The 18,260-nt window shown below is 41.4% G+C and overlaps 3 protein-coding genes across 4 annotated transcripts; 2 read left to right on the top strand and 1 right to left on the bottom strand.

Moving 5' to 3' along the window:
- Positions 1-617: 617 nt before the first annotated feature.
- Positions 618-6,434, bottom strand: abhd4 (abhydrolase domain containing 4, N-acyl phospholipase B). The gene is made up of 8 exons (XM_035633623.2): positions 5,932-6,434; positions 5,056-5,141; positions 4,721-4,819; positions 4,303-4,591; positions 2,336-2,508; positions 2,140-2,251; positions 1,857-2,043; positions 618-1,244 (listed from the first exon to the last, which is right to left on the bottom strand). Exons 1-8 carry the CDS (start codon positions 5,979-5,981, stop codon positions 1,155-1,157), a joined length of 1,086 nt encoding a protein of 361 aa, XP_035489516.1. The 5' UTR covers positions 5,982-6,434; the 3' UTR covers positions 618-1,154.
- Positions 6,435-7,495: 1,061 nt separating this feature from the next.
- Positions 7,496-10,780, top strand: dad1 (defender against cell death 1). Its single transcript, XM_035633624.2, has 3 exons — positions 7,496-7,811; positions 9,870-10,041; positions 10,567-10,780. The coding sequence occupies exons 1-2, from the start codon at positions 7,601-7,603 to the stop codon at positions 9,998-10,000; spliced, it is 342 nt and encodes a 113-aa protein (XP_035489517.1). The 5' UTR covers positions 7,496-7,600; the 3' UTR covers positions 10,001-10,041; positions 10,567-10,780.
- Positions 10,781-12,992: 2,212 nt separating this feature from the next.
- Positions 12,993-18,260, top strand: pigr (polymeric immunoglobulin receptor). 2 transcript variants are annotated; one of them, XM_047331883.1, is made up of 8 exons: positions 12,993-13,149; positions 13,807-14,151; positions 14,264-14,345; positions 14,548-14,771; positions 16,382-16,460; positions 16,806-16,894; positions 17,068-17,117; positions 17,226-18,260. In XM_047331883.1, the coding sequence occupies exons 1-8, from the start codon at positions 13,101-13,103 to the stop codon at positions 17,307-17,309; spliced, it is 1,002 nt and encodes a 333-aa protein (XP_047187839.1). In that variant the 5' UTR covers positions 12,993-13,100; the 3' UTR covers positions 17,310-18,260. The 2 variants fall into 2 exon arrangements, with proteins under 2 accessions (XP_047187839.1, XP_035489276.2); XM_035633383.2 differs by having other exon boundaries at positions 16,379-16,460.

Genomic DNA, 18,260 nt, shown 5'->3' with positions numbered 1-18,260 from the left:
TGTTTAATTTCGTGTTTTATTTGTTTCATAATGTAAAGTACTAAGGTCTGCCTATTGACTGGCTGAGCTTACTGTACTTTGTACTTAAAAGTTAGTGGTGGTGGTAGTTGTGATGTGATGGGTCAGTTGGGATAATTCATTTTATTTATATTCTGTATACTCATAACACTTTTTTTTTACATAACGGCCTTGCCGCTTTGACTTGCAAAGAAGATCTTAAACATCTTCCACTACTTGTGGGGAGAGATAGTAAAATAAATAAAAAAGCAATTATAAAAGTACAATAGTACAAGAACTATTGTGGTAAAACATATTTGCATTTGATGGTACTTGAATAGCTAATAACAATTGTGAATCCCTGTAAATTTAACTAACCAACAGTACATGAAATAGTATGAGAACTCTAACCTCTGAAATATATTTTTGCGGATAATATTTATGTACATTTAACTGTGCAGCATTTGGAATGGAGGACCTACACCACCCAATCTCCACAGCAGACAGGCAGAAAACATGAGCGCTGTAAAACTTACATCGATGACACTTGTTACTGACCCCTGCTGGCTCTGCCACAAAGTGCAACACGTGGATTTCCACAGTAGCGTAAAAAGAAATCGGTCTTTTCAAAAAGCTTTTATTATTTTCAAGGTATAAACTACAAATGGCTGTTTGATACAGTGAGATGGGTAAAAGAGGAAAAACAGGACTCAAAGAAAATATGACATAAAGTACTTAATAGTTGATGTGAGGCACATGTACGTGTGAATCGGTGGCTGCTTTGTAACGTTTGTTACACTCACAAGAAGAATATAACAGGCAACGTATATTAGTATTGGATTAAGCTGTTCCATTAATGCTCTGTATGAAGGCATTGGCAAATAAACTCAATTATTTGCTATAAATAAATTTACAATTATCAAATACAATGGCATAATAAATATCAATCAAGAATTTCACCACAATAATATCAATAACTTGTTACCATGAGAATAGGATTTAGAGCAAAATTATATTGAAACACATGAGTTCAGCTACATGATTTCTAGATAAGCAAAACCATCAAGTGTGCCTCACACGCAAAGGTTACACGGCTAAAAGATCTTTCTGTATACATTCAGTACACACGCACGCACGCACGCGCCGCACACACACAGTCAGTTGACAGAGCTACATATATCTTCCACCACTCTGTTGAACTCTTCTGGTTGATCAGCATACACGTGGTGAGAGGCTTTCTCTATCAGCTGCGGGGCGGAGCAGAAAAACAAAGACAACAAAGACAAAGTCTGCAGTTATGTACACACACTTCGCATTTGAAGAAAAATTAATATGAATTGAATTGAAATAACACTAATTCTATGCTGGACCCCAGCCTGGCGTAGCCAGACTAATAGTAAAATGCGTATTAGTCTGGGACCTATCAGCTCATTTTCGATTTTAAAGACGGACGCAGACCAAAATGCCTCCGGACGCAATTGAATGGATAGACTGACAACCAGTGAGTGCAATGAACCATGTGACATCTGTGGGATAACGTGAACATGTCAACAGACTAGAGCAGAGAGATGATGCCAGTGGTGATGATTTCACAATGTCTGTGAACGAGTGTTGCCTTTTTTGTGGGATAAATCTTAAGATCACAATCTTGAAGAAAATTCAAGTTTGTGATTGGACGGGCAAGATTTCTGCCGGGGGGAAATCACTTCCCGATTGAGGGGATCCAAACCGTATTCTGGCAGAGCAAATTTGAATGAGCTCCCAGAATTCGTCTGGGTCCCAGGCTAGCCGGACTGCACCTTTTGTAGATTTTTAGAATTGAGCAACATCGCCCTCAAGTCTCATCCGTGGCCACTCACCAGCAGTTTCGAGTGAGCCTCGCCCCTTATCTCCGTGACTCTGTCCCCCGATGAGCTGACCACCCAGGAGTGTTCGCCAAACAGCATGGTGAGTGGCATGGAGGGCGGCAGCAGGTGAACCCGCTGCAGCATCGGCCTCTTCGCCCAGCCCAGAGACTCAGACATGGCACGAAAACCTACTTCACCACTGGGAGGAGACAAGGTGGTCGGAGATGTGTCGGCCTCTGGCAGACCTTATGCTCTGCAGTTAAGATTGTGATTATGTGTGTGTGTGATGGCGTACCTGGGGGTTTGTGCGTTACAGTGGTAGATGTACTGCGTCATGGTGTCATCGTCAAACAGATCTTCGAATTTCCTCTTGAAATCGGGACGGAATCTGTTCACCAAGCCCGGACCTGAATCAGTGACATACTCTGACGTTAGTGGACAGAGTACGATGTGGCGCGGTGCACTGCTCGATAAACAATAACATGTCTCACCCCATGGGCCTGCGGCTCTGATGACAGCCAGTGGGTTGAAGAGGGAAACCACCGCTGCGATAGCTTTCACCCAGCGTGGAGGGGACGGTCTCTTCACCACCTCCGTTCCCTCCGTCTGTGTCTGGGCTCGCTCAGGTAAACCCCAGGGGTCTACCAGGATAAGATGTGACACTCTGGAAGAGGAGGATATCCTATTATATTATATCAACTCCCATTTATTTGTCTTTAGCTGACGCACGTCTCTCTGCACACCACTATTTGGAGATGCCAAGCGGGATTTAAGGGACAATTTTCCATTAAGAATTTTGTGTACTGCTTAGTACAAATACGGGTTTTAAGCAGCATTAACCGATTTTTTTTCTGGCCACTTGGGAGCAGAGTAAAAAGATGTAAACAAAACACTGGACATATTACTGCCAATTTTGCAAAAAGTGATTATCGCGAATGTGCTGGCAAACAATGGCTGCCTTTTAGTAAATAAACAATTCATAAATTTCTTGTACCGCATTGTAACTTTTATTACCGGTCTGATTCTACTTTAGCATGTTATTATTTTCTCTTTTTAATGATTGTATCTTAATGTTATTTTATGTGTTTCTTCCCAATGATTTTAAAGTTTTAGGTAAACGACTTTGAATTGCCTTGTTGTTGAAATGTGCTACTCAAATAAACTTGCCTTGCCTATGTAAATAACCATCAGACACTGAGCAACATTAGTATTTATTTCAAGTCATGTTTCCGGGCAAATGATTAATGCGAGTCCTCACACTTCTATAAACTCCTGTGTGTAGTTTAAGACCATAAAAGCCAAAACGATCAGCTGTCAATCACCTGAGCTGAGCTGCCGTTCTATTGATAAGTGCAGCTTTAAGTTTTATTTAAAGGAGCAGGTCAACATTTGTGGGAAATATGCCTTTTATTAGACATGAAAGTTCAATACCACTCTCATATCTGCATGGTGAGCTACAGCCAGGAGTCAGTTAGCTCAGCTTAGTATAAATACTAGGAACAGTGGAAAAGCTAGTTCCGCCCTGATCATAGGTTTAAAAAAAAAAAAATCACCTGTAAGGCTCAGGAACTGACTCTGTACTTTGTGTTTGTTTAATTTACATGAAAACCAAAGTTGAAGTTCAGTGTCTGCTGCCGGTAATTCCAAACTTCCCATACAGAGCTGTGACAGTAAATCGATTAATCCATTATTAATCTAAAACAAAATATCTTTGGTGTGTGGACAAAAAAAAACATTAACTTGGGGTTTAGGGAGCCACCATCAACATTTTTCACCATTTAATGGACTAAACAACTAATCGATTAAACGAGGAAATAATTGACAGATTAATCGATAATGAAAATAATCGTTAGTTGCAGCCCTAGTAGGGTCAGTAAGAAAATATTCCTTTGGGAGTATGATATCTTTCTTTATATTATCAAGTAACCACCTCCAATAAAACGAGATATACAAGAAGGATTTTAAAACTCTGCAGATGACCAACTGAGAAGTAGATGTTTTAAATTCAGATATAATGATGAGGCTTATATTCAGCATGAATACAATATACAATCTCTGTCTTCACTCGTGTCTTTACACAGAAGTTGACCAACTGAAATGCTCATCCTAAATATAAAGTAAATAATAAATGGATTGTATTCATATATTGCTTTCCTAGTCTTATCAACGATTCAAAGCGTTTTTACAGCACAGTTGACATTCACCCATTCACACACACATTCATCCAGTACTTTGTCTATCGGTCATGCATCTCATTCACACACTGCCAGCTTCGGTTTGAGTCTTGCCCAATGGGGACACTTCAGAATGTGGAGTAGACAAATCGGGAATCGAACCACCTTCTCTCGAATTGGTGATCTCATAAAAAAAAACGTCAGCCAGGTGCAAGTATTTGCTTCTCTCGCTGTCCCTAATGCTTTTCTCAATGGTTTATTTAGTATCTTATCAGCGTTACTACCTTGAAGGGTACTGGATGGCGTAGGACGTAGCCAGGTAACCCCCCAGACTGTGCCCCAGCAGAATCATGTCCTCCAGGCCGACGGACTTTCGCCACTGTTCAATGGAGTCGACAAACTGCTCCTCCGCCTTGGCAGCATCTGAGGGGAAGGCAGGCCTGGAGCTCCGGCCAAAGCCCAGGAGGTCGAAGGCGTAGACGGGCCGTGACCGGCTCAGCACATCCAGGTTCCTGATCCACAGGCCGACCCCTCCTCCGAAGCCATGGACCATCACGAGGGGAGTCTTAGGAGCTGGTAGGAAAAAGGAAGGTGACGAAGGAGATGTGGAAGAATTTGGTTCTGGATTTTAAAGTGCAGCAAGCAGGGAATTACAGCGGTTGCCTCCTGATAAACCAACTAAGAGTGAGAGGAGGGTCGTACCTGCGGGTTTGCGAACCCCCTTGTTGTTGAGGGTCAACGTCCATATTCGATCCTGGTTTGGTAAGGTCACAAACCTGGCCCATAGGTCATTCTGAATACCTGTTGTGATCAGGCAAAGGAGAGTAAATATCAATATATCCTGAGGAAGATTCTTTGTTTGTGCTGTAACCTGGCTAGACAAGAAGTGTCATATTGCACTTCCAGTACCTCATGCTGTAGCAAATGTATACTTCATTAGGGGTTAGCAAATTTAATATATCACTTAAGTGTCACGCTACATTAGTTTTAGTTCCTAGTGTTCATATAATCAGCCAGTATAGCGGAGACATTCTTACAGGAAAGAATCTTGGACTCTGTGGTCTTCAAAAGGGACATGGATGTCGGACGCCAGGAGGGCCACCAGCTCCACACCGAGTTTGGCCTAACAGGACGAGAAACAGAGTTTCAGAAGTTACAGAAGGCATGAAAAGAATGAATAGATAGTGGACAGAAGAGGAATTGCTCAGTGCTTTTACAGTACAAATGCTTCTGGCACGAGGTTGTTTGTTTATTATTGAGGTTACCGAAGACTTTATATTAATAGTTTTTATTTAACAACCAGGCTCTTTAAATCAGTACATTGACTACAGAGGAGTTTACCCACCTTTAAGTCAGAAAACTAAAAAAAAACAACCCTTCCTCTCTGATTGCAGTTAGGGAACAGTGTCCCTTTTCTAACCCTACCACAAATGCAGCAGGTGAACCTCCAGGCCTCCCACCTGTTCTGCTGCCACCAACAGACAATGTAGATTTGCTGAGTCATTACCTGGCTCACCATGCTGCTGCTCCCCCATCAGTGTCAGATGGAGACAATCTCATTTATTAAACTATCATTCACTGTTTCATAACCATATGGACCCTCCCTACAATGCTGTGGTCCAGCAGTAGTTCGAGGTCAATTGAGAGTTCACTAAAATTATATCTTAAACCTCTCACATAAGGCTGGCAGGTTATTGTGATATACTCAAAATGTCATGTTTTTTTTGTTTTAAATCCCTTTTTTTCAATGTCAAATGGATGTGACACCCTAAATACGTCTGAGGACATCTAACAATATATGTTATTTCATGCAAATGGTTTTAGGTACAAATGACACATGTTCACAGACGTCAATAAATGTGCTAAGGAGAGAAATCAACACATCCGGCTGAACAGCTGTAGCGGTCCCTTACTCTGTCTCACAGTCGTTGTGTATCGGAGCTGCGGTCGCGGCTGGATCCATCTGTTGACATGTTACGGTGACTACACGTTTTCAGCGAATCCGATCGAGGTCGGACAACACACGCTCCCCCGTGTCCGCTTTTGATAGGAATCACCGTAAGCCGCCGTGTGCCGCTCCGCCGTGTGCCTCTGCTCCAATGTTTTGTAACTTGTACATTCCTCGGTCAGCTGACCGAACACAAAGATCGTCTACTTGCGAAGATGCGTCGACGTAACGCAAAAGACGTCACTCGACACTCCACTTCCGTCAAAGTCCGAGAGGGGTTTTCTTGAAGTGTATATATATGTATGTGTCTGCATATATTGGTGTGAAAAAAAAATCGGCTTTCCGGTCCCGAGAAAATAGATGCAAAATATTATATACAGTTGACACAGCTGTATCTCTGAATGCCGTCAGGGTACTGCATCTTTTTGACTGTTAGCATATCTCAGCTCCGGAGCAAGTTCGAGATAATAGATCAAAAACCTGTCACCTGTGTAGTCCAACTACTGACCAATCAGATCACTGGAAAACCAGAGTCATCATTCTACATGATCCTGACTGGGACAAAGGAGTTAAGAGTAGGTCCGGAAGTGAATTTCCGATTCACTCAATCCCTTGAAGTTTCATAAAAATTATTTTAAGATATTACATAACAAACACAACATAACACATTGTCTTTGTACTTGAGTTTGTAATGTTCATTTAAATAAAGTTTATTGAAAGAAAAAAAAGTGTGAAGGAACCACTCATCCCACAAACCATTGCTAATGCCCATGGATTTACTAATAATATAATGCCTTTCCGATGACATCCGACCAATCAGAGACGTCGATGTTAAACTTTAGGATTGTGGGTAGTGTAGTACTTCCCAAAGATATCGCGAATAAAACATGTTTTTCCACTTCCTTGGGCTATTGAGCTCTTGCTGTTCCAGACTTTTCATGTTTCCACTCTGGTTTCTAATACAGCTTCTAAAAAAACGGAGAGTGTATCACGCTAAATAAATACATATACTCATTAATATTACAGCTTCATTTGAATTCAATAAGGATTATATGATTCCCCGACAGAATCACTGACAGTGTTTTACATTCCTATTCTATCACTGCAGCTCGGAACAACACGAGGAGACTGTGACGATAAACAAAACTTTCATTAGAACAATGATCTACACACTGATCAATATTTCTCATGGTGAGGAATGAACAGTTCAGCGGGATGAGGTTGACCTGATCACACATTAACTTCTCCTCTCCTCTGCTTCAGCAGCAGAAACAGTCTGACATCACTTCATTCATTTGGTCATCATCAGACAAAAGGGCAAAAATATCCACAAAATAGTAAACTTGATACATTTCCATGCTTATTTACATTATATTTTTAGGCTGAACGTAAATAAATAAAAACATTTCGAGTGTTTTCTCTTTTAGTTCATTATTTTCATTTCACTCTGTAGAATGTTACTTTTACACGCCGCTTCAAGAAACGGGCATTATTTGCTCCTCGGAACACATTTCGTGTAACACCGAGACCGCTTCCGGCTGGACGAGGACACGTCACTCGTTCGACTAAGGAAGAGGACCCGGTTGCAAACCTCACCTAGCGACACGTTTAGCAGAAATCACACGGAGAAAACGATGTCGAATTCGGTCATATCGGTCGTGTCCCGGTTCCTGGAGGAGTACACCTCCACGACGCCCAACAAGCTGAAGGTGGTCGACTCGTACTTGTTGTACATCTTGTTGACGGGAGCGCTGCAGTTCCTCTACTGTCTGCTCGTCGGCACGTTCCCCTTCAACAGCTTCCTGTCGGGCTTCATCTCGTGTGTGGGCTCCTTCATTCTCGCAGGTATCGCGCTTATGTTCTTATATTCTTCACTTACCGGGTGTTCAGTTGGTTGGTTTGCTAGTTAACGATCGAGGGGAGCCGTTAGCGGACGTGTGCAGCAGACACAGGCTAGCTGACCAAGCTAAAGGTCCCCTGGGGCTTGTAGGGAAAACTGATTCATTATGATAGTATTTCATTGCGTTGAGTTCTTTTTAATTCGACTTCATAGTAGGAGCACGTTGATTCCGAACAATATCCTACTGCAATACACTTAAACAGCACTTTGAATGACAGACTCGAAAATCGCCATAATGGTAGATTCAACTATTCTCCACAAAGGTTTCAATAAGTCCTACAATTGATAACCTTCACTGAGATTAGGGCGGTTGTATTAGAGCGAATATCCAGAATGATATGGATTCACACCAATCTTACTAGGAAGTAAAACATTTCTGATACTTATGCATTGAAGGATGTATATATTTAAACCTAAGAAAACAAATGGCAATGATTCCTAAGATGTAGTTATCAAACCTTTGCGAAATGTAATTGTGGCGTGATATTTTTCAGTGTAGCCTTAAACGTAATTATAAATAAATGATAAGAAAACACGAATACAACCAGCTACAAAGAAGATAATTCCGTAAAATTTAAACATAAATGCACATCTGTTCTGCATCGTTCATGACGGCAAACATGATCCCTGATGCCGACACGACACAACGTCGTTCCTCACAGAGAAGGCGACACAGGTTTTGGTGCAGGCTCTTGTCATCATCTCACGTCTCGACTACTGCAACTCCCTCATAGCTGCTCTGGCGACAAGTGCCACCCGACCTCTGCAGCTCATCCAGAATGCGACAGCCCGAGTTGGTCCTCAACCTACCAAAGTTCTCCCACACTACACCGCTCCTCCGCACTGGCTTCCAGTGATGGCTCCAATCCGATTCAAGGCACTGGTATTTGCCTACCATGCTGCGAACGCTTCAGCCCCTTCCTACATCCAGAACATGGTCAAACTTTACAGCTCTCACCTCTGCTCGTGCCACTCCCTCACTGCGAGGGGCGGGCAGCCACCGCTCATCTACATCACGTCTGTTTTCTGTCCTGGTTCCTCAATGATGGAACGAGCTCCCCATTGACATCAGGACAGCAGAAACCCTTCAATGGTTCCATCGCAGACTGAAAACTCACCTGTACAGACTGCACCTTAGTCCATGAATCATACAAACAGGAAACAAATATTTAGCCTATTTGCTAAACATTTGGGTACTTGCATGATTCTTGCACTTTTTGGGTAATATCTTCATGGTTTAATGCACTTATTGTAAGTTTCTTTGGACAAAAGCTAAATTAATGTAAGTTTAAGATCTGTGAAAGTCTCAGAGTGGCCGTTTTTTATCGGCCAACAGATAAATTGGACAGGCTCTAGTTTCAACTAGATGTGTCCAAGAAAGTGACAGTTGAGTATACCGTAATACTTGTATTAAGGTAAACTTGATGTCTTCCCAGAAGGGGAGGAGAGGAAACCCATAACCTCATATTAATATGACTTAATGACTAATGCACCTCTCTGTAAATTTGTAAGCTGGGTGAGCATTTAGGTGGATGTGATGATAACCATGTTTTTTTCTTTAATTTTTTTTATGAAGAGGCGGTCCATTAATCAAAATGTTCCCACTCTAACTTCTAACTTTTATGCAGGTGTAATAACTCAATTATGAATTACGAAATAGTCACGTGACACCTGCAGTTGTGAGACAATACAAAACATTCACCTTGCCCTAAAAAAAGTGGCTGCAGCGGCAGCAGCAGGTTGTGGCATCAAAGTTTCACCGCCAAGTGTTGCATTCAATTTGTTAGTCCACTGTGGGAAATGTTTTAACATTGAAATACAACACGGATCAAGGGAGAAAGACTCAGACATATTCAAGTCTTATTCTGATAGATATATATATATATATTATATTTGCTAAACATTTAAAAATCGTATAAACTGCTCCAATGATTTTGGAATTTATTTATTAGTCCTTATACATTTTATTAACTCTAAATCTTCATGTCTTTCTTTTTCTCCAGTGTGTCTTCGTATCCAGATCAACCCACAGAACAAAGGAGACTTCCTGTCTATCTCTCCGGAGCGAGCCTTTGCTGACTTCCTCTTTGCTCACACCGTCCTCCATCTCGTTGTGATGAACTTCATCGGCTGAAACAGATGTGGATTCAAATTAATTAGCCCCCTTTTCAAAAGGTGTGTGTTTTACACATTCATTTCTCACTATAGGAGTTTGTATAGTTCTTAAAATGTAGATTTTTTTGTTCAGCTTCACTGCTACTGCGTAAATGAACGTGTGCTCAGATTTAAGTAAAGTCAGTATCTCTAGATATGAGAGTCTACAAAGATATGAGGCAACCATCCTGTGGATATTGCACAGAGTCCCTGAGGGGACAATAAAAGGCCTTTTATACAGATATATGCTCATAAAATAAGACGCATGCCTTCGTACTTTGGGTGCTCTTGGTCACATTTAACCATCCCTGCCGGGTCATCACTTAGTTCTCGGCCGAACAGCTCCAGATCGTATGTGAGATAAGACTTCAGTCTTACTATTCCGTGGCGATCCGCATCATACCACATATTGCTTTTGCTTTGCTAGAAAGCCCTGTTATTAAATTTCTAGACTAGCAGACAGAGGGAAAGGTCATGCTCTGTTTTGTTGTTCCATAACCTCGATGTCACTAACCTCACCACCTCTTTTTTTCTTTTTTATCCCAGAGATCACGACATGAGAAGTTTAAAAAACCCTCCCAGGCAAGGCATGATGCTGCGTTTTCAACACGGATTTAGTTGCATCTTGCCACTTGATGCAGTACAATTTTCTTACGGATAAACTGGTTGATATCTGCCCTTTTTTTTTTTTAAATGTAAAAATTTGAAAAGCATTCCTCTTTTTGCACTGAGGCGAAGAAATAAAAACAACTGAAATGTGGTGAAGTAGTGAATACAGAATCAGTTCTTGTGATTAAGTGTTGTTGTGCTAATTTTTTCTCAAATTCTACTAGTAAAATACTTGATTCCACCAATATAACAGCCTCAGATAGAGAAAACTGTAAAAGGCTGTGGTAAGATATGTTGTCTGTCCAAAAAAAATCACAACATCTGAATCTCTGAAGCTTTTTCTTGTCAACAAGCATAATTTAAAAAAATATATCGATTTGTATTATATAGAGAGAAAAGGACAAGTCGACCATCACAAGGCAGAATCACTGTCACCAGACAGTTCTGTACCAGTATGATATCTCTGTATCCCACCTTTATTATGCTGACCTGTGTTTTCATATCACAGCTTCATATATATACAGCAAGACTTTTTCAACTCATTTAAATTGTATGCAAAATAATAATAATCTCAGCTCCTTTACATTTTTAGAAGTAAATATAGTAGATTTGACCATAATATGTTTATCTAGTCTTATCTATCTTAGTTGCTATGATAAATAGATAACAATAATGTTTAACATAGAGAATTGTCATGGATTAAACTACCCAACAAAGTAATTCAAATTAGCTCCATCTTAAGTTGCTGCAACATTAAAGTGCTGCTTTCATGTTAATGTGCAACATTATGATGCACTTACATAAGAAAAGTGTCACTTTTACTAGTTTTACCAAAAAGAAGGATCTGACTATTTCTCCGATCACTGTCCACACCGTAGTTTCTTATGATGAAGACTACAGTTCAGTGTTGCCTTTGAAGCAGTTAGTGTGTTTGAGGCAGACTCCTTACACTTGTACACTTACACAAGAACATTACCCCGCAGAGCAATGAGAGCGTCGGGCTCGGATAGAATCAAACACATTACTGCTCAACTGCCTTAAACCGGGGCATTACCATTTGCTCCCTTACATTTGCCACAGAATGCGCTGACCTGAGGGCCCGTTTTAGCGAGGTTGGTCTGACAAATGTGACTGTAAATGACCAGTTTTAACTGGTTATGAAACTGCCTCGCATATACAGAGATGAAAAATGGACTGAGTCAAGTTGGCGTCCCAGGCTTTTTCCTATAAAGGTCAGAGCTAAATCTCTTCCGATGCTGATTTAATAGGAGGCAAAGAGGTAGTCTTATCTTCCTTGCTACGCGCATTAAATAGATGACATTATATCACCAGTCCTTTTGAAAAAGAATTGCATAAAGTAGTAGGACAAGATGATTCTGGGAACTAAGAGTTGTATATGACCTTAAAGAATCTAAACTAAGACTTATGGATAGAAGAAGGGAATGTGCCTCCATTTCTCCATGAAATGGCTGATGAATGGAAAAGGCTTTGTAGCCACATTGAAAAAGCAGGGGACTCATGGTACATCCTTGACACCCTTCACAGGGCAAATTGAGAGGCTCGGAATTATTGTTTGTTAATTCGGCGGCTGTGGGGGCTGTGTGTGGAAGCCTAATCCAATGAATGAAGACTGGACCAAATCCAATACGTTCAGGCATCAAAATCAAATAATTTTCATTATAGCCTGCCAAACGAACCATCGGTGTCCGTGGAGGGAAGGCACTCAGAATCCCTCTTCCTTGGGGAATAAAGGCTGTGAGAGCATACGAACAGAAAACAGTAAAAAAAAAAAAAGCCATTTATCCTTAATGGAACAGTTTGAGATTTTTGGAGGAAATATATGTCACGTCTTGTCAAAAGTCAGACAAGAAGATTGATACCACTTTTACATCTGTGTACTATATACAGTATGTAGCTAAATTCTAAAAGCAATTCGCTGAGCATGGCATGTGGGCCCTCTGTATGTTGTTTATCCCGTATGTGGTTTTTTGGGTGGTGTTTCCTATAAACCTGGCTGTAGCTTACCCTAGAAATATGAGCTGTATCAATCTTCTCATCTAATTCTTGCCATGCAAGCAAATTGGAACAATTATTCGTAATAAAAAATGAAATTGATTTCACACATTTTGGTAGTCATAAATTCAACTCCACTGAGGTGTCCCCAACCTTGTCAAATCTTTCGTGAATTGAGAAAACAAAAGCAGCAGGGATACACTTGTTACGTCATGGAAGTGCCCATTTATACACAAATCATGGCCTTATACATGAGGACCACCGCGAGTACAGCTTGTTGGATGTTTTATTTAAGAATCCTCGGCTGTTCAAATCCAACTGGCGCCTACATGGTTAACATTTGGAACATCTGGATCCAGTTTATGGTCACGTGACCGACGGGAGTTGCGGCAACCTGGAGTCTGTGTTTTGCACAAGGGGGAGAACTCACTTGGTAAACCTCAAACTGCTGCGGAAACATGCCACAACTCCTCATACTCACTCTTGGCCTGTTACCGTGGATTCCAGGTAATAACTATGACTACTGCCGTCATCTGCTTACAACAGTTGCTCAATAATTCTTTGCAGCTTCTTTTTCTTTTCTGCAGCTAATTGATTGAAAAAGAGTTCTTAGGATGAGCAATGTCTATTCTGCCACCCCCTCACTCTGTTACTGTGCTTTTGGCAAAAACTGGCTCTGCGACGTAACATATGTTTCCAACACTTCACTTGTCTTTGCTATTTCTTCACTTCTCTGTATTTATCATTTGTTGAAGTCAGACTAGAAGGGTTGTTAAAGTAGGCATTTTCTGCGAGAGCCAGAGGAAGCTTTTGTGTGTGTGTGTTTGTTTTTTTCATCTGCCAAGCTCCTTGCCCTTTAGCAAGAGCACGTTTGATGTTTATTTTGTCAAGTCTTCAAAAGCCTGTTATATTTGTCCCCCAAAAAATCTGTATTATAGAGGGATAATCCAATTTTGGAATACCAAGTATGGCGAGGGAACTTAAAAGTAGGAAGTGATTTGTTACAGACGAAACTGAAACCATAAATATCCCACTAAGTATTGCTCAAGGCCACTTTCCCCGTTGCTCAGTCACAGATAAGAAACACTGTGAGAGACTGTTCTGTTTCGACTGCAGAGGTTCACGCCACTGGTCAGTGTTCTGTCATCTCTATCCTTTCACCAGCCTTCCTCTGTGGGGTAACGGCCGCGGCAGAGTTTGAGGTCCTGGAGGGTCGCCCCCTCACAGTCCCGTGTCATTATGAGCCTCAGTATGCCAGCTATGTAAAATACTGGTGTCAGGGGAGGATGAGGGAGTTCTGCACCAGCTTAGCCCGAACAGATGAACCCCATTCAACCATTCCGGGTGAGGACAAAGTCCGCATTTACGACGACCCGGTCCAGCTGGTGTTCACAGTGACCATGAATGACCTGAAGGAGGACGACTCTGGGTGGTACATCTGCGGCGTGGAGATAGGCGGTTTATGGAGCGCTGATGTTGTCGCATACACTGACATCGAGGTCATTCATGGTGAGTGATGGAGCGATTTTGAACTCGTAAGTCAGTATTTGTGCCTGGATATAAAATAAATGCTTAGAGTACAAATGCAAGCTCTTGTTGTGAGTGGATTTCTTTCCTGCAGGTATGTCAGTGGTGAATGACCGTCTGAGTGGGGAAGAAGGGAGCAGTGTTGCAGTTGACTGCCACTACAGTAAGAGATACAGGTATTTGATTTTCCCCATTTATGTCAAGTTTAGTTTAGTTCTGTCATGTTTATGGATATTTTACCCCTAAGTCCATTTGCAAGTAAAACAACACCTAAAAAAAAGCACAAGTAAAACACATAGACATGGTTATTTGTGAGAAATCTTCAATGCTGATGGACAGTCGGCCCTCGCCGACTCCCGTGTGACTGCTTGCCAACAGAGAAAGTCAGAAGAAGTGGTGTCGCAGTGGAGACTGGAGCTCCTGTCTGCCGACGGACTCTGATGGCAGCTACGAGGACACATCAGTGGCCATCAGCGATGACAGAACTGGCACGTTCACTGTCACCTTAAAGAGGCTACAGATGAGAGACACTGGCTGGTACTGGTGCTCTGCAGGACAGCAGAAGAAAGCCGTGCATGTGCAGGTCACACCGCAACCCACAAGTAGGTTGACAAAAACATCTGAAGTGCCTCACATCAAACATCTTGCATTTATTGGGAATCTAGACGAGTTGGAATCTTTGTTGGAGCTGCCACTTCGCAAGATTTTATATTTAAAGCATGACTGATTTATTTTTTCCCACTTGGGGCAAAGGAACAAGCAAACACAACACTGACATACTGTCACCAAAAAGCTTCGGCTCACAGCCTGGCTACACATCCACAGAGAATTAGCAATACATTCAAAAAGGTTGTTTTTTTTCTGGCCCTCCTGGTGAATTACACTGATCAGCCGCAACATTAAAACAACCGACAGGTGACGAGGATAATATCGATTGTCTCATTGGCAATGTTCTATGGGGTCCAACATCCTTCTGGGTGTTCCTTTGACAAACCAACCACCTACAAGCAGACCCCATCTATGGCACTCTCAGCCGACAGCAGCCTCACCCAGCAGGACAATGTGCCGCCACGCAGCAAAAACTGCTCAGAAACATCCAGAAGAATACAACAAAGAGCCAAAAGCTTTTGCTCGGCCTCCGGCCTCCAAACTCCCCAGATCCCAATCTGATGAAGCGTGTAGGATACCTGACGAAGCCAGATCCATGGAGGCCCCCGCAGGACCCAAAGGATCCGCTAGCAATGTCTCGACGCCACAGGACAACCACAGAGGTCCTGTGTCCATGTCCCTGTCAGAGCTGTTTTGGCGGCACGTGGTGGACCTATACAATTTTAGGAAGGTAGTTTTAATGTTGTGGCTGACAGGTGTCTTCCAATATTCTTCACCAATTCCTGAGAAAAATATCCAGCTCACTAGTTTCCAAATGCTCCACTTTGTTCACAAACTGGCTAACACTGTATAATAACTGTATAGTGAACCTGCACTGATGGTTATTTGTATGCTAGACGTTAAATACAACCTAAATGCAACTCGCTGTGCTTTGAGCAGGTGACCATATAATGCAACAACAAACAAAATAGAAAAAACTGTTTGAGGCCTCGCTTTCAGTGCAGTCTGTCGCGGAGCTTTGGTCTCCCAGAGATTCGTTTCTACATACCTTTATATCATTATTTGAAATTTTGGCCACGTCTGAAATTGTAACAGAAAATGGAAATAAGGGGGGACGCGCAAAAGCTGATTGGAAGCATTGAAACAAAGAAAAGCAAAGCTTTCACCGTGAGATCTCAGTGTGGGGAAACATCTATGAAAGATCTATTGAGCTTTGGGAGCGGAAACGAGGCAAATCAGTGCACTATGAGTCGTTTAGATGGTGATGCGACTCGTCGCGTCTTGAAATTCTGAAATGTTCACTGAAAACTATTTTAACCAGGGATTGTAGATATGAAAGGAGCTACAATTCTCTGACTGCATAAGGCCTTTTCCCCATGTCGCCTTTTAGCTGCTGTAATGATAAATAGCCAAGTCCAGCTTTAAAGATCAATATTTGTTTGTGACAGATGGCAGAGGCTCTTTGGTCCCCAGCTGTACAGAGTATTGATTATTATAAGTCACTTATCAAGAATATTGATGGTAAAACTCTGTGTGCGGCTTCTGCCCATAACAGTGCATCATTTTTCTGCACCTTGTATAATATCTTTATCCTCCGCAGCAGCGTCCGTGACACCGAGTCAGTTTGTCGCACACTTCCCTCCACCCAAACCCATCACTAAGGAGTCCTGGAACAGTCACGGGTAAGAGTCAAGCACTTCTTTTATGATTCCTTTATTCTCCCCCATATTTAATATTTACACCTGCATTTACACATAAATTGCCACTCCTCTACCACGCCTTCCGTGTTTGATGCGATGCCGTTCGGGCTATTAACCGTTATGGATGCTTCTCTTTGCCATCATGATGGAGTTCACCCAAGTTCAGCTCAGCCAAGCACAGATAACGACCCTACCATTCTGGCCAAGGAAATATCTCTCTGTCATCATTTTGGCCACTGTGTTACCATGTAACAGGACAGATGACGTATCAACCTGAGCTGATTTTGCTGGACTGCCTCTACAGACTATTACATGTTTTTGTTTTAGTCACATCTTGGAGTCCTTGCTGGTGTGCTGCTCGATAATGGTCCTCGTGGGTTTGGCCATATTGGCAAGAAAGATGTGGAAACTAAAAAGTAAGAAAACCTCTCATTTGTTAGCATTTTTTTGATATTAAATCCAGGCGGAATCATTCCTGCTCACCTGCTCAAATAGGCCTATGAAATATTGTAAAAGCATCACATATATCTGAGTAAGTGTATTTACATTATTATTTAGGGCCTTAAAGATCCTCACTGTGCATTTCTAGGGCAGGATCCTTTGCTGAGACGAATTAAGAAGATGAAAGCCAGGCACAATGTAAGCCCCCATTAAAAGAATCTGTCACTATTCTATTATACACTGTTTAAAACACTATTATCAAGGATCTGCTGTAGTGATTAAAGTGTTTATTTTGATCTCCAACAGGAGTATTCAAGAGATTTAGGTGACCTGCAGGATGCTGCCGTCATTTTCCATAACAAGGATTCCCAGGAGGTTCAGATGCACTGAGCGTGTCAGGACTCAGCAGTCGCTGCTTTTTGCTACTTCCTGTGACTGAATGTAATTTTTGTCTGTTCACTGCGAGAGCACCATGCTTTCTTTCCAGCATTAAATTGCACATCCGAAGACATGTATGTTGTTTTCTGCTAGCTATACTTTCCAACCACAACTGGAATAACTCTGGAGATCTTGCGAGCATATGCTCCTCTCGTAACGCATATGTTTCATAACATAGTCATTTGGTCCTCTGTTGAATTTGGCCAAAACCTAAAGATGCTTATATTGTGTTTTCAGTAGTAGTAGTAGTAGTTGTTTTTAATTCATTTGAGGATTTTAGCAGCCTGGGTTGGAAGCTCTACCACTAGAGTTTTGTTTATGTGGTGATAAAGAAATAGTCAAACTTTATTCTACAGGTCTGTAATGGTGATGGTATTAATGAAAGGGAAGAATAGAGTGTAAATGTGTTTTATTGTAAGTTGAGTTAAACCTGCAATAAAATGCTCTGGTTGGATTTTTTGTCACCTCAGGTGCAGCGAAACGAAAAAAGCTACGGGTTAAGACTTTGATTGTTTTTCAGAAGAACTTACTGTATATTGGAGTAATTGCTCTATTTTAATAAAATTAGAATGACATTTGAAAAATACAAAGTATTAAAAGATTTTTAATTATTTATTCTTGGCTTCTTTGACTAACATCCTAGCAACTCTCCTGTTCTGAAGTCAAAATATCTACAGTATGTCATGAATTGTATTGTAATTACAGTATATCAGCTGTTAGAACGTCGACAACATATACGTGAAGCATAAAGACTGTGGACATTGTTGTCAACTTCTAACTGTTGCAAAGAAATTAATCCAGCATGTATGAATAATACCTTCATGACAGTAAACAGCAAGCCTCAGTTTTTGTCTCAGGTTATGGTTTATTTCTAAACAAAATAAAATTTCTCATTAACATTTA

This window comes from Scophthalmus maximus, chromosome 5 (genome assembly GCF_022379125.1).
Source record: "Scophthalmus maximus strain ysfricsl-2021 chromosome 5, ASM2237912v1, whole genome shotgun sequence".
In the NCBI taxonomy this organism is placed as follows: Eukaryota; Metazoa; Chordata; class Actinopteri; order Pleuronectiformes; family Scophthalmidae; genus Scophthalmus; species Scophthalmus maximus.
The sequence above is the reverse complement of the archived record's forward strand: the minus strand, read 5'-3'. Positions and strand labels throughout refer to the sequence as shown.

Excerpts from the sequence above, each read along its gene's own strand:
- pigr (XM_035633383.2), top strand. The coding sequence starts at position 13,101 with ATGCCACAACTCCTCATACTCACTCTTGGCCTGTTACCGTGGATTCCA. Across the intron at positions 13,150-13,806 it reads CCTGTTACCGTGGATTCCAG|CCTTCCTCTGTGGGGTAACG; the intron begins GTAATAACTATG and ends TCCTTTCACCAG. Across the intron at positions 14,772-16,378 it reads GGTCACACCGCAACCCACAA|CAGCGTCCGTGACACCGAGT; the intron begins GTAGGTTGACAA and ends TATCCTCCGCAG.
- abhd4 (XM_035633623.2), bottom strand. The coding sequence starts at position 5,981 with ATGGATCCAGCCGCGACCGCAGCTCCGATACACAACGACTGTGAGACA. Across the intron at positions 4,820-5,055 it reads AGAGTCCAAGATTCTTTCCT|GTATTCAGAATGACCTATGG; the intron begins GTAAGAATGTCT and ends TGATCACAACAG. Across the intron at positions 2,044-2,139 it reads TGTAACGCACAAACCCCCAG|TGGTGAAGTAGGTTTTCGTG; the intron begins GTACGCCATCAC and ends GTCTCCTCCCAG.
- dad1 (XM_035633624.2), top strand. The coding sequence starts at position 7,601 with ATGTCGAATTCGGTCATATCGGTCGTGTCCCGGTTCCTGGAGGAGTAC. Across the intron at positions 7,812-9,869 it reads GGGCTCCTTCATTCTCGCAG|TGTGTCTTCGTATCCAGATC; the intron begins GTATCGCGCTTA and ends CTTTTTCTCCAG.